Here is a 15550-nt window from a genome sequence, read left to right on the forward strand (position 1 = left end):
TCCACATCAAAACGGATTGCGTATTTAGCTTTAGATTATTTTCTTCCATGTCATTGTGACAACTCACAATAGCATCTCGGAATTCTTTATTAGATTGGAATTTTCTGTCAGCAGCGAAATGCTGACCAATTTTATCCAGTTTGCTCCCAATAAAATATTTTTATTCAAGCCAAATTGGTAGAATGCTTGTGCACTTCTTTCAGCACATCTATGGCTTTTCTGTATTTCCTCTTCTGTTCTCCCTTTTATGGGAGTTTCAGGAACCACGGATCTCAATGGTGGCTACTTCTGCACCTCTCTCGACGCTGTCCAGGGCATTTAGATTTCCTAATTCATGGCTCTAATACAAGCCCTCTATCAACTACTTTCCAAAATAGTGATACCCACTTCCCCGGAGAATAGCTGTGGTATTTGTGCCTATTAATTGGTCACGGCACCTGATACCTTGTATTCGAGACAATACTGAAGTATCTGCCAATTTACTCATGGACAATACAGGTGACCTAATGTCTTATACCAGTGTCATGCTTACACACGTAACCACACTTATTCACAGTTCACAAACTCTCTCCTTATTGCTACTGCTAATACACACAAATCGTGTTCAAACAACTTTAGAAAATATTTGAGCTTTTCTAACCATGAATGTGTCTCTCCTCCAGAACTTATAGGTAACCTTCTTATCACCATCCACATACCCTCCTGTTGTCCTTCTCCATGGACTACCTCCTCTACAACCTACCATACTAGTACACAAGCATAACAATTTATCCATGCACACACACTCTACGGCCTTACAGCCACCGCGGCTGGACCTTACCCCTTATGACTTATCCTCTGTAGGTACCAGGCTGCTCTGACTTACCTTCCGGGACTTACTCTGTTCTTTATGTTACTCGCAGGAACCAACCCAATCAGGATTCACCCCCTCGGACTTACCCTCTGCAGGGACTACCCTGCTCAGGCGCCCTAGGGCCCCCAATCCCTAGGTCTACCGGTAGTATTTACAGTCGGCCTACTGAATAAACTCAGGATTTTCAGATCTGTATCCGGTAGTTTGTATTCAGCTTACGACTCTCTTCTAGAAACTTTGTCTACATTGTTTTTTATGTGCCGGTTCCTGTTTCACTGACGCAGACTCTCCAGTTTGACTATAAATCGTGGTGAATCATGCTGACAACGCCAACTGTTAGGTTCTGACAATCAGAGTTAAAAACTCAAACGGATGACTAGAAAAAGCTCAAACCAAGCTTATTCACCCAGCTGAAAAGACAAAGACATGTTTCCACAAGTAAATATATTTATACCCTCTACTGGTCAGAGTCAAATCCTTGCACATCTAGACAGCCAATACATCTCTGTTGCTAGGCATGAACTTAAGTGGTTCCTCTCATTGGTGTAGTCATGGTCCTGCCTCCTATGTTTGTATGTCATAGGACTGTTCCTCCTCACAATATCTGACCTTACCCCTGCCCACATTCCTCACTCCTTCTTAACTCGCGGCTGTCCTACTTTATCAGTGACGGAAACCAGACCGTTGCCCTTCTCCTCTCCATAGGATACATGAGATTTAACTATAACATGTTCTGACAGAATGTAAACGTTCTGCACTCCCCTTTCTCACTCAGTACATTTGCATACACCCAGTTCTAATATGTTAACATGAATAAGGATATTTTAAATTATTTCAAGATAGAACCCAGCACTAGGAACAAAACTGTCTCTCTCTCTCTCTCTCGAACCCCTCCCTTTCTCCCTCCCTCTAAACACACCCCTCTGGCAGAACCAGGAAGTCCCTCCCCCTCCCACAAACTCTCTTCTGAGAAAACGAAACTTATCTGAGTCTCTGTGTCGTCTGTCTGTGTGAGAGTGAACAACCATCCAAATGGCTCAGCAGGCAGTTCTGCTGGACCAGGACCAGTTCTGTTGTTCTGTCTGCCTGGATCTACTGAAGGAACCAATCACCATCCCCTGTGGACACAGTTACTGTAGAAGCTGTATTGAGGGCTGCTGGGATCAGGGTGTTCTGAAAGGCTATAGCTGTCCTCAGTGCAGACAGACCTTCACTCCAAGGCCCACTCTGAGGAAAAATAACATGTTGGCTGAGGTGGTGGAGAAACTGAAGAAGACAGGACTCCAGGCTGCTCCCCCTCCTGCTCTGTGCTATGCTGAACCTGTAGATGTGGTGTGTGATTTCTGCACTGGGACCAGAAAGCAGAAAGCCCTCATGTCCTGTCTGGCATGTCTGGCCTCTTACTGTGAGACTCACCTCCAACCTCACTATGAATCTCCTGCTTTCAAGAAGCACAAGCTGGTCAAAGCCACCGCACAACTACAGGAGAAGATCTGCTCTCATCATGACAAACTGCTGGAGGTTTTCTGTCGTACCGATCAGCAGTGTATCTGTTATCTGTGTACAATGGATGAACATAAAGGCCATGATACAGTGTCAGCTACAGCAGAGAGGACTGAGAAACAGGTAAGACCAGAACAACTTGTTGGTGACTGTCTGATAAACAAAGAATTAAAGACACATTAGGAACTAAGACTGTTTGAATATGAGAGAATTCAAATGAAATCGATCCTCAGCAGAACAAATATGAACACAAACCTTGAGGATATAGATTTTCTTAACCTAGATGCTCCAAATGTATAACCATTGTAATGTTTAGCTTAAACTCCCTGATACATGTAGGTCTACTGTAAAACTGTAATCATTCACATAGCAACAAATAAATATCATATTGAAACGGTACTATATCAATATTTTAGACCTTCCTCTCTATGGGCCCTGTCATATGACTATACTATTGATCTACTGGACAAATAAAGCTTGATAGCTCATTGAAGAGTGATTCTCCACAGAGGCAGCTGGGGATGAGTCAGCAGAAGGTCCAGCAGAGATTCCAGGAGAGAGAGAAGGAGCTGAAGGAGCTCCAACAGGCTGTGGAGTCTTTCAAAGTGAGTATTGTTGACCAGAGGAGACACACCATTTCACTTCTCTCCTCCAGTGAGTGAGAAAGCGAAATTTGCTTGAGGGCACTAGAACAGTCTGCAGCCCTTGGCCTCTCACTACTAGAATCTGAAGTCAAATATCTACTATTTGCTGATGATCTGGTTGCTTCTGTCCCCAACCAAGGAGGGCCTACTACAGCAGCACCTAGATATTCTGCACAGATTCTGCCAGACCTGGGCCCTGACAGTAAATCTCAGTTAGACAAAAATAATGGTGTTCCAAAAAAGGTCCAGTTGCCAGGAACACAAATACAAATTCTGTCTAGACAACGTTGTTCTAGAGCACACAAAAAACATACATACCTTGGCCTAAACATCAGCGCCCTAGGTAACTCCCACAAAGCTATGAACGATCTGAGACACAAGGCAAGAAGGGCCTTCTATGCCATCAAAAGGAACATACAATTTGACATACCAATTAGGATCTGGCAAAAAATACTTGAATCAGTTATAGAACCCATTGTCCTGTATGGTTGTGAGGTCTGGGGTCCGCTCACTAACCAATAATTCACAAAATGGGACAAAACCAAAAATATCCTCTGTGTACAATGTAAAACACCAAATAATGCATGCAGAGCAGAATTAGGCCAATACCCGCTGATTATTAAAATCCAGAAAAGAGCTGTTAAATTCTACAACCACATAACAGGAAGCGATTCCCAAACCTTCCATAACAAAGCCATCAACTACAGAAAGATGAACCTTGAGAAGAATCCCCTAAGCAAGCTGGTCCTAGGGCTCTGTTCACAAACAGACCACACAGAGCCCCAGGACAGCAACACAATTAGACCCAACCAAATCATGAGAAAACAAAAAGATCATTTCTTGACACATTGGAAAGAACAAACAAAATAACTGAGCAAACTAAAATGCTATTTGTTACTTAACAGAGATTACACAATAGCAGAATACCTGACCACTCTGACTGACCCAAACTTAAGGAAAGCTTTGACTATGTAGAGACTCAGTGAGCATAGCTTTGCTATTGAGAGAGGCCGCCGTAGGCAGACATGGCTCTTAAGAGAAGACAGGCTATGTGCACACTGCCCACAAAATGAGGTGGAAACTGAGAAACACTTCCCAACCTCCTGCCCAATGTTTGACCATAGAAACACATATTTCCCTCATATTACACAGACCCACAAAATAATTTGAAAACCAATCCAATTTTGATAAACTCCCATATCTATTTGGTAAAATACCACAGTGTGCCATCACAGCAGCAATATATGTGACCTGTTGCCACAAGAAAAGGGCAACCAGTGAAGAACAAACACCATTGTAAATACATCCCATATTTATTTTCCCTTTTGTATTTTAACTATTTGCACATCGTTACAACAGTGTATATAGACATAATGACATTTGAAATGTCTTTATTATTTTGGAACTTTTGTGAGTGTAATGTAATTATCTATTTCACTTGCTTTGGTAATGTAAACAAACATATGTTTCCCATGCCAATAAAGCCCTGAATTGAATTGAGAGAGACCTCTCCAATCACGCTGAGCCCCACTCTGGGGAACAGGCTATCTGGGCTTCCAGTTAGAGAGAGAATAGACTGTTTAATCTGGAGCCTCTCTCTCTCTTAACAGCACTCTGCACAGGCAGCAGTGGAGGACAGTGATAATATATTTACTGAGCTGATTCGCTCCATTGAGAGAAGGCGCTCTGAGGTGAAGAAGCTGATCAGAGCCCAAGAGAAGGCTCAAGTGAGTCAAGCTGAAGGACTCCTGGAACAAGTGGAACAGGAGATAGCAGAGCTGAGGAAGAGAAGCATTCAACTGGAGCAGCTCTCACACACAGAGGATCACATCCATTTCCTCCAGGTAACTAAACTGCCTTGTTACATGTGATATGAAAATGAACACATTGTGAAACTTCAGTTCTGTTCTGTGTGTGTGTGTGTGTCTCTCTCTCTCTCTCTAAAGTACTCTCTCTCTCTCTCCAGCATTATCAGGCTCTCTCCAGTATCAGTGTATCTTCAGACTTACCCAGCATCGTTGTCCGTCCTCTTCAGTACTTTAGAGATGTGAGTAAGACTGTGTCTGAACTGAGAGAGAAACTAGAAGACTTCCTTAAAGGAGAATGGACCAAGATCTCCACTACAGGTGTGTTGAAAATAATAAGAACATCAACTTTAGACCATTGAAAGTTCCCAACTAGTCATATACATGTGGAATATGGTATAATGATAACATTCCCTCTCTCTGTCAATGTGTTTTTGTGTCTGTAGTGAATATAGTGGATGTTGTACTGCCTCCAGAGCCCAAGACCAGAGAACAGTTGTTACAATGTGAGTCTCTTTATTCTGAAGTAACAAATAGCCTATTTTTACTGACACACAACTCCTATAGAAATATCGATAGATAGATAGATAGATATATAGATACTGTAGATAGATAGATATCAATAGTATATCTAATAAAATACTGGGTATCTATCTGACTCATATTTCTCTGATCTCTGCTCTGCTCTAATCAAAGACAGGGTAGATACAGTATCTGACTTAACTTATTGTTCTAACTCCCCTCATTGGTCTCTGCTCTGCTCTTCTCCCAGATTCCTGTCAGCTCACACTGGACCCAGACACAGCACACACACGCCTCTCTCTGTCTGAAGGGAACAGAAAGGTGACCTATACAGGCCAAGTCCAACCATATCTTGATCATCCAGACAGATTCACAAATGACTTGATGGTGCTGTCTAGAGAGGGTCTGTCAGGACGCTGTTACTGGGAGGTGGAGTGGAGTGGACGGTGGGTTATTATAGCAGTCTCATATAAAGACATCAGCAGAACAGGGAGAGGTAACGCATTTGGAATGAATGACAAGTCCTGGAGTTTACAATGCTGTAGTGGTGGTTATTGTCTCAGACACAATCATGTTGTGACTAAAGTATCAGGCCCTCGGTCCTTCAGAGTAGGAGTGTACCTGGATCACAAGGCAGGTACTCTGTCCTTCTACAGTGTCTCTGACACAATGACGCTCCTCCACAGAGTCCAGACCACATTCACTCAGCCACTCTATCCTGGGGTTTGGCTCAATAGTGATAATGGTACTGCTGAGCTGGTTAAACTGTACTAGGGTCCACATAGATAGTAGTCATGCTGGTGTAGTCTACAGCTGAGCTGGTTAAACTGTAATAGGGTCCACATAGATAGTAGTCATGCTGGTGTAGTCTATAGCTGAGCTGGTTAAGTTGTAGTAGGTTCCACATAGATAGTAGTCATGCTGGTGTAGTCTATAGCTGAGCTGGTTAAGTTGTAGTAGGTTCCACATAGATAGTAGTCATGCTGGTGTAGTCTATAGCTGAGCTGGTTAAGTTGTAGTAGGGTCCACATAGATAGTAGTCATGCTGGTGTAGTCTATAGCTGAGCTGATTGAACTGTAGTATGGTCCACATAGATACTAGTCATGCTGGTGTAGTCTACAGCTGAGCTGGTTAAGTTGTAGTAGGTTCCACATAGATACTAGTCATGCTGGTGTACTCTATAGCTGAGCTGGTTAAACTGTAGTAGGGTCCACATAGATACTAGTCATGCTGGTGTAGTCTATAGCTGAGCTGGCAAAAAAAAAAAAAGCACAGATTTATCAAGACATCAATTGCACTATAATGGTGACCAACAGTGCCAACAAACTGTTAGGGCCTACATAAAGCTTTCCCAACAGCAGAGTCCCAACACCTTACCACTGCTACACCTGGTTATCAGCGGAGCCTTGTCTTAGCAGTGAAACCGTTAAATCAGCCTCATTTACTGCTTAAAAAAACCCATTGCTGATATGGCTGACTTGTTCTATTGAGATGTACAAACTATGGCATAAGGGAACGACAAGCGCATAAGAGGCAATCCGTAATGTTGATTATGACATTAATGAGCGAGCTAGGACGCTCCGTATTTTCTGCTGGCTAGCCACACCACAACAGAAAGCACGGAGCTGGGCTGGAACACCTGCAATTTGGAGCTGCAATACTCAAGAAAACAAAAAATGTGTCGTCATTACAGGTGAGACACATTTAAACTGGTCTGGGTCTCATCACAGTATAGACACATTTAAACTGGTCTTGGTCTCATTACAGTATAGACACATTTAAACTGGTCTTGGTCTCATTACAGTATAGACACATTTAAACTGGTCTTGGTCTCATTACAGTATAGACACATTTAAACTGGTCTTGGTCTCATTACAGTATAGACACATTTAAACTGGTCTTGGTCTCATTACAGTATAGACACATTTAAACTGGTCTTGGTCTCATCACAGTATAGACACATTTAAACTGGTCTTGGTCTCATTACAGTATAGACACATTTAAACTGGTCTTGGTCTCATTACAGTATAGACACATTTAAACTGGTCTTGGTCTCATTACAGTATAGACACATTTAAACTGGTCTTGGTCTCATCACAGTATAGACACATTTAAACTGGTCTTGGTCTCATTACAGTATAGACACATTTAAACTGGTCTGGGTCTCATTACAGATGAGACACATGGGTCTAGAGGTCTCTAGTGGTTGATTGTTGGTCTGGGTCTCACTGGTTCTGTTCCAATCTGTCCTGTCTCCATCTCTGGTGCCAATACACCAACATCATACACTCCAGACCTGGGTTCAAATACTATTTAAAATCTTTCAAATACATTGAGCATTTGCTTTTGCCTGCCGGGAGTGTCAGGTGGTCAGGGTTTTGCACGATTATCATTTTTCTGTTGCTTCCATTGTACCAGCCAAGTTTAATCAAGCCCACATAAAGTTTTAGAAATTATTTCAAATTGGGAAATTGTAATACAAGGTTCAGGATGGCAACTTAATTCTCTTCAACGATATTAATTGCTGAAATGTTTCCCAGCAGCTTCTTGGTCAGAGCACTATTATAACACAGTGTTATTACACATCCACATTGACATGGAAAGGAAACATGATTACTGTCTATGTGTAACAGTCTGACACTGTGACAGATCACTCTGTTACATTGACATGGAAAGGAAACATGATTACTGTCTATGTGTAACAGTCTGACACTGTGATAGATCACTCTGTTACATTGACATGGAAAGGAACCATGATTTAATATCTATGTGTAACAGTCTGACACTGTGATAGATCACTCTGTTACATTGACATGGAAAGGAACCATGATTTAATATCTATTTGTAACAGTCTGACACTGTGATAGATCACTCTGTTACATTGACATGGAAAGGAACCATGATGTAACAGTTTGACACTGTGTGGTAGGTTACCATATTACTTTGACTAACCATTGTTATGGATACTTCTAAATTCTTATCTTAATCCTCAGAATTCATACAGTATGGAACACCTGTAATGGGAATTTAAGGTTTGTGCTTTTCTTTTATTCTGCGTCCCATTCATGTGCTGTTCTATAAACCAGTTTCTGTATTCATGCAAGTGGTTGACTGAATAAATCATCCTCTTATCAGTAACTGCAATTTGGCAGTAGGCCCAGACCTTGTTTTGAGAACAAACGAGAGATATCTCAGTTTCAAGGTCTCAGTTTACAGAGGAGAAGCCTTGTGAGGTGTTGGTCTGTCACGTTATGTTATGTTATGTTATGAAACAGTATTGGTCAGTCACGTGAATTAAACAAAACGGTAACGATTAATTAAGTATGCTAAATCATGCAAATATAACTTGTCTGTGTATAGCCATATATAAGACCACTGCTGGGTCTGCCCAGGGAGAGCTCCTGATTGACATGTGTACTATGGTGCAATAAGCTGGTTGGAACCTCTCCAGGGCGCTGACAATAAACAATGGTTCATTTAAGATTGACTTTGAGTGTCCCTGTGTAAGAATTTCCACAACACACCATGTAGAAGACATAGACATATCATTACATACAGTATGGAACACCACGTAGAAGACACAGACATATCATTACATACAGTATGGAACACCATGTAGAAGACACAGACATATCATTACATACAGTATGGAACACCACGTAGAAGACACATACATATCATTACATACAGTATGGAACACCACGTAGAAGACACAGACATATCATTACATACAGTATGGAACACCATGTAGAAGACACAGACATACAATTGAAATCGGAAGTTTACATACGCCTCAGACAAATACATTTAAACTCAGTTTTTCACAATTCCTAACATGTAATCCTTGTAGAAATTCCCTGTCTTAGGTCAGTTAGGATCACCACTTTATTATAAGAATGTGAAATATCAGAATAATAGTAGAGAGAATTATTCATTTCAGCTTTTATTTATTTAATCACGTTCCCAGTGGGTCATATGTTTACATACACTCAATTAGCATTTGGTAGCATTGCCTTTCAATTGTTTAACTTGGGTCAAACATTTCGGGTAGCCTTCCACAAGCTTCCCACAATAAGTTGGGTACATTTTGGCCCATTCCTCCTGACAGAGCTGGTGTAACGGAGTCAGGTTTGTAGAACTCCTTGCTTGCACATGCTTTTTTAGTTCTGCCCACACATTTTCTATAGGATTGAGGTCAGGGCTTTGTGATGGCCACTCCAATATCTTGACTTTGTTGTCGTTAAGCCATTTTTTCCACAACTGGAAGTATGCTTGGGGTCATTGTCCATTTAGAAGACCCATTTGCGACCAAGCTTGAACTTCCTGACTGATGTCTTGAGATGTTGCTTCAATATATACACATCATTTTCCGTCCTCATAATGCCATCTATTTTGTGAAGTGCACCAGTCCCTCCTATAGCAAAGCACCTTGACAACATGATGCTGCCACCCCCGTGCTTCACGGTTGGGATGGTGTTCTTCAGCTCGCAAGCCTCCCCACTTTTTCCTCTAAACATAATGATGGCCATTATGGCCAAACAGTTCTATTTTTGTTTCATCAGACCAGAGGACATTTCTCCAAAAAGTACAATCTTTGTCCCCATGTGCAGTTGCAAACCGTAGTCTGGTTGTTTTATTGTGGTTTGGAGCAGTGGCTTCTTCCTTGCTGAGCTGCCTTTCTGGTTATGTCGATATAGGACTCGTTTTAATGTGGATATAGATACTTTTGTGCTTGTTTCCCCCAGCATCTTCGCAAGGTCCTTTGCCATTGTTCTGGGATTGATTTGCACTTTTCGCACCAAAGTACGTTCATCTCTAGAAAACAGAACGCGTCTCCTTCCTGGGCGGTATGACGGCTGCGTGGTCCCATGGTGTTTATACATGCATACTATTGTTTGTACAGATGAACGTGGTACCTTCAGGTGTTTGTAAATTGCTCCCAAGGATGAACCAGACTTGTGGAGGTCTACAATTTTTTTTCTGAGGTCTTGGCTGATTTCTTTTGATTTTCCCATGATGTCAAGCAAAGTGGCACTGAGTTTGAAGGTAGGCCTTGAAATACATCCACGGGCACACCTCCAATTGACTCAAATTATGTCAATTAGCCTATCAGAAGCATCTAAAGCCATGACATCCTTTTCTGGAATTTTCCAAGCTGTTTAAAGGCACAGTCAACTTAGTGTATTTAAATTTCTGACCCACTGGAATTGTGATACAGTGAATTATAAGTGAAATAATCTGCCTGTAAACAATTGTTGGAAAAATTACTTGTGTCATGCACAAAGTAGATGTCCTAACCGACTTGCCAAAACTATAGTTTGTTTAACAATACATTTGTGGAGTGGTTGAAAAGCGAGTTTTAATGACTCCAACCTAAGTGTATGTAAACTTCCGACTTCAACTGTATCATTACATACAGTATATCATAGATGACATATGGAAAATATAATGTAAGGATTTATAACTATTTCCATGACAGTAGCCTTATTACTGGTTCGGGTTACTGCTGCTGGTACAGTGGAATAATGAGGCATCACAGTACTTGTTACACCACTGTACTAACAGGACCAATTACACACCAATAAACACACTGTGTTGGAATCTCCCTCCTACAAACATAAAGTGTTACATCATTCTCAATGATCAGTCAATACATACAGTATTAATTTCACATACAGTACATTGTATCCATTTCAACTCCCCCTTCCCCCATTGTAGCTATTATCTATAACACATTGTACAGTTTTACAACCACGTATGAGTTATTATGGGCACTTATAGTTAGTGTCATATCACATACGTTTAAGGCATTACAAAATTCATTAAAAGCATTATACTCTGTACTTCATAGAAACTGTTATGCTTTATATATTCTAACCACTCTATTTAATGTATTCCATATTAAGGGTCCTAAACTGGGAACTAAAATATTTGTCTCTAACATTGTGTACAGTTCTCTCAAACAATCAGAAATGAACAGTAAACATTACAGTCGTAAAAGTTTAAAAGTAATAGAGACATTTCAAATGTTATAATTCAAGTGCAAACAGAGTGAGCCGGTCACCAGACTGAGTTCTGGAGGTGAAATGGAAATGAATGAGGGAGAGTTAAGTGAGGTAGAAGGTGTGGTGAAGAGCTCAGAACCAGAGCCTGACATCAATGGACATGATAAAGAAGAATCTGGTGCAGTAGGAGTTACATTGTTGGAGAAAGTGGATCCATACCTTTTGGCAGATCCATGTGTGGTTTCAGGGTGGGAGGGAAAGGAGTTGGGTGCAGTTGAATCAGTGAAGGTAACCTGTAGTGGACTTGTCATATTTGTTTGTGTTTCTTCTGACCAGAGGGAGTGGGCGCTCCGTGTCACGCAACTTGGGTCAAGATCTGTTTCTTGCTTTGTTCTTAGGAACAGGGCACCATTGAAAGGAGGGATTTCTGGGGTAGCGTTAAGTGTGGAGGTGGAGCAATTGAAGTTGAAGATTTGTGGTGTTTTTGATGCCCGCTGTTTGGTGCAACAGAGGAGTCACTGTCAGTCCTTTTGATTCTTTACCTGACTAAAGTAATGTTAGGGTATATCATTTGTCCTGTTAGAGTCTTTGTGTTGAATCCACTGAGCTGTTTCAGGTGCAACGTTTATGGTCATGTTGCAGCAGTTTGTAGGAGGGAGATTCCAAGATGGGGGAAGTGTGCATGCAGGAGGTCATGTGATAGAGGACTGTGTAGTTTCGGTGGATACACTTGGGTGTGTCAACTGTAGGGGTGTCCATGTTGCTGGGGATCAGAAGTAGAAAAGATCAAAAACTACAAAGAGTCACTCATTGGCCCCATTACTAAGGTCACCAACACATCTATTGGTCTCGGTGTGTTTCCAAGGGTATGGAAGTCGGCCATAATAACGGCCATTTTTAAATCAGGCGACCCTGCTGACGTGAGTAACTACAGGCCCAATTAGTATACTACCTGTGGTGTCAAAGGTTGTTGAAAAGTGTGTAGCAGAACAACTGATTGCCCACCTCAATAACAGCCCCTTCACATTACATTCCATGCAGTTTGGCTTCAGAGCGAAACACTCCACAGAAACGGCCAACTGCTTTCTTCTGGAAAATGTGAAGTCCAAGATGGACAAAGGGGGTGCTGTTGGGGCTGTGTTTCTGGACCTAAGGAAGGCTTTTGATACTGTTAACCATGAGATTCTCATCACAAAATTGTCCAAGTTCAACTTTTCCCCTGATGCCTTGAGATGGATGAAATCATACCTTGAAGGCAGAACTCAGTGTGTCAGAGTGAGCAATGAGCTGTCGCCCACTCGTAGCTATGATGTGGGCGTGCCCCAAGGGTCAATACTGGGGCCCCTCCTGTTCAGCCTGTACATTAATGATCTGCCTTCTGTCTGTACTGGGTCTGAAGTTCAAATGTATGCAGATGATACAGTGATATATGTGCATGCAAAGAGCAAACAACAAGCTGCACAAGAACTCACTACTGTAATGGTCCAGGTTACAAAGTGGCTCAGTGACTCGTGTTTGCATCTCAATGTGAAAAAAACTGTTTGCATGTTCTTCACAAAGAGGGCAACAGATGCTACTGAGCCAGATGTCTATGTGTCAGGGGAGAAGCTCCAGGTGGTATCCGATTTTAAGTACCTTGGCATCATACTTGATTCCAACCTCTCTTTTAAAAAGCATGTGAAAAAGGTAATTCAAATAACCAAATTCAACCTAGCTAATTTCCGATTTATACGAAATTGTTTGACTACAGAGGTAGCAAAACTGTACTTCAAATCTATGATACTCCCCCACTTAACATACTGCTTGACTAGTTGGGCCCAAGCTTGCTGTACAACATTAAAACCTATTCAGTCTGTCTACAAACAGGCTCTCAAAGTGCTTGATAGGAAGCCCAATAGCCATCATCATTGTCACATCCTTAGAAAGCATGAGCTCTTGAGTTGGGAAAATCTTGTGCAATACACCGACGCATGTCTTGTATTCAAGATCCTTAATGGCCTGGATCCCCCTCCACTCAATATTTTTGTTAAACAGAAAACCCAGACATATGGCAGCAGATCCACAAGGTCTGCCATGAGAGGTGACTGTATAGTTCCCCTAAGGAAAAGCACCTTTAGTAAATCTGCATTCTCTGTGAGAGCTTCCCATGTCTGGAATACACTGCCATCAGACACACATAACTGCACCACATATCACACTTTCACAAAATGCTTGAAGACATGGCTAAAGGTCAATCAGATTTGTGAACATGGTCCCTAGCTGTGTGTTGCCGCTTTCCATGTTGTCTGTAGCTTGTGAGGTGTGGAAACACTTTGTTGCTTTTATGAATTTTGTCTTGCTGCTTTTTGTTCTATGTTGCTCTGTCTGTATGCTACGTCTTGCTTGTCCTATGTTGCTCTGTCTGTATGCTATGTCTTGCTTGTCCTATGTTGCTATGTCTTGCTTGTTCTATGCTGCTATTGTCTATATTGTAATTGTTTTTAATAACCTGCCCAGGGACTGCGGTTGAAAATTAGCCGGCTGGCTAAAACCGGCACTTTTACTGAAACGTTGATTAATGTGCACTGTCCCTGTAAAAATAAAAAATAAACTAAACTAAACTAAAGTGTCTGGTGAAAGAGAGGCAGGTTGAGGTGGATAGAGTCAGAGTAGTGCAGAAGGTGTCGTATGCTGAGGCAGTGAAGAAAGTAGAGGAGGATGGGTCAAGGGTGAGGGATCCTGAGAGGATCCCTGTGAGTAGTAGATCTGTGCCAGCACAGAGGGATAGGACAACGAGTGATATATGCTTCAGTAAGGTTAGCTTCTTAGCGTTCATAACAATGGTTATCAACTGTACCGCAGAAATGGAACGTAAATCACAGAATATAGATGTTGTGGTGGCAGCTGCATCGAAGTATTTGGTCATACAAGATTTGACTTCAGAAGAGTTACAGGGTGTGTTGAGTGGTGGTGTCCAGCCGTCCCAGGTCGTTGGCATGGTGCAGGAGCAGATAGGGTCAAAGTAGTGGAATGGGGTAGTGGGTTTTTAATGACTGTAGGGTTAGTTGGAAGGGTGGTTTTTAGTATTATTATTTTTGGCTTCTTTCTTTTTGGTTTTTCCTTTTCCCCTTTTGTATCACATAGTAAAATTGATTTATGTTCTAGTCCCAGTGGGGGCAGTGACATACTGGATGCCAACCGCTGTTAAACTCCAAAGAAGAAGAAACGCTATATTAAATCTTTGATATTATTTCTATGTGCAGTGTTGTAACAATGTCTCTCTTGTGGGAGTTGGTTGTGTGAGGGTGCTGTGGGTCGTGAGGAGGGCTACTATTATTTTTCTTTACTTTTGGTTCTTGCGTACATTCTTTTTCTTCAGAATTTCTTTTCCCATTGTGGAGGATTTGTTTATTGGTTTCCACTACTTATCGTTTAGAGTTGAGGGGGGAGTAGGGGTAGTTTGTTTGGGGTTGTGCGGCATGATGGCCACGATAACGTCAGCCGAGTGGGGAAGAAACCCTGTTTCTTCTGAATGGCTTCAGATGCGTTCCGGAGAATGGTGTGGAGGACGTTTTGCTCATGGTCAGCAAACAGGTGGGAGTGGAATATACAGTACCAGTCAAAAGTTTGGATACACCTACTCATTCCAGGGTTTTTCTTTATTTTAAAAAAAATGACAAGTGTGCAAAGCTGTCATCAAGGCAAAGGGTGGCTACTTTGAAGGATCTAAAATCAAAAATGGATTTAGATTTGTTTTTACACTTTTTTTGGTTACTACATGATTCCATATGTGCTATTTCATAGTTTTGATGTCTTCTATTATTCTACAATGTAGAAAATAGTAAAAATAAAGAAAAACCCTTGAATGAGTAGGTGTTTCCAAACTTTTGACTGGTACTGTGTACACTCTGCATCCAGAATGTTTGTGTTAATGAAAAGTATTGTTGTCCGGCTAGTTGCGAGTGGGGTGTGTTGGTGCCGATTTGGCCTCTTTTAACCCTGCCAACAAGAGTTGTGGTGGCTAATCTGCCTCCGTTTATTACGTACTAACAGATCCCCAAGGAGTGGGTTCATTTTGGTAGGTTTGCAAGTGGTTTTTGGTTGGGTTTGATTGAAAGAGTGGGAAGACTGAGTAACAAAGGAAGATGCTATGCATCATAAATACAGAATCTTATGCATTCGAAATAACCGCCCATTTGAAAAAGGAGAATGCAATAAATATTTACTCTGAGCTGCGC

The 15550-nt window shown here is 41.6% G+C and overlaps 1 protein-coding gene across 1 annotated transcript; it reads left to right on the forward strand.

Annotated features, from left to right (window-relative positions):
• Positions 1 to 1780: 1780 nt before the first annotated feature.
• Positions 1781 to 8809, forward strand: LOC110521292 (E3 ubiquitin-protein ligase TRIM16). Its single transcript, XM_021598755.3, has 6 exons — positions 1781 to 2479; positions 2866 to 2961; positions 4611 to 4844; positions 4967 to 5126; positions 5252 to 5311; positions 5578 to 8809. The coding sequence occupies exons 1-6, from the start codon at positions 1886 to 1888 to the stop codon at positions 6099 to 6101; spliced, it is 1668 nt and encodes a 555-aa protein (XP_021454430.3). The 5' UTR covers positions 1781 to 1885; the 3' UTR covers positions 6102 to 8809.
• The last annotated feature ends 6741 nt before the right edge of the window (positions 8810 to 15550 follow it).

This window comes from Oncorhynchus mykiss, chromosome 4 (assembly GCF_057628025.1).
Source record: "Oncorhynchus mykiss isolate SJ-2025 chromosome 4, ASM5762802v1, whole genome shotgun sequence".
In the NCBI taxonomy this organism is placed as follows: Eukaryota; Metazoa; Chordata; class Actinopteri; order Salmoniformes; family Salmonidae; genus Oncorhynchus; species Oncorhynchus mykiss.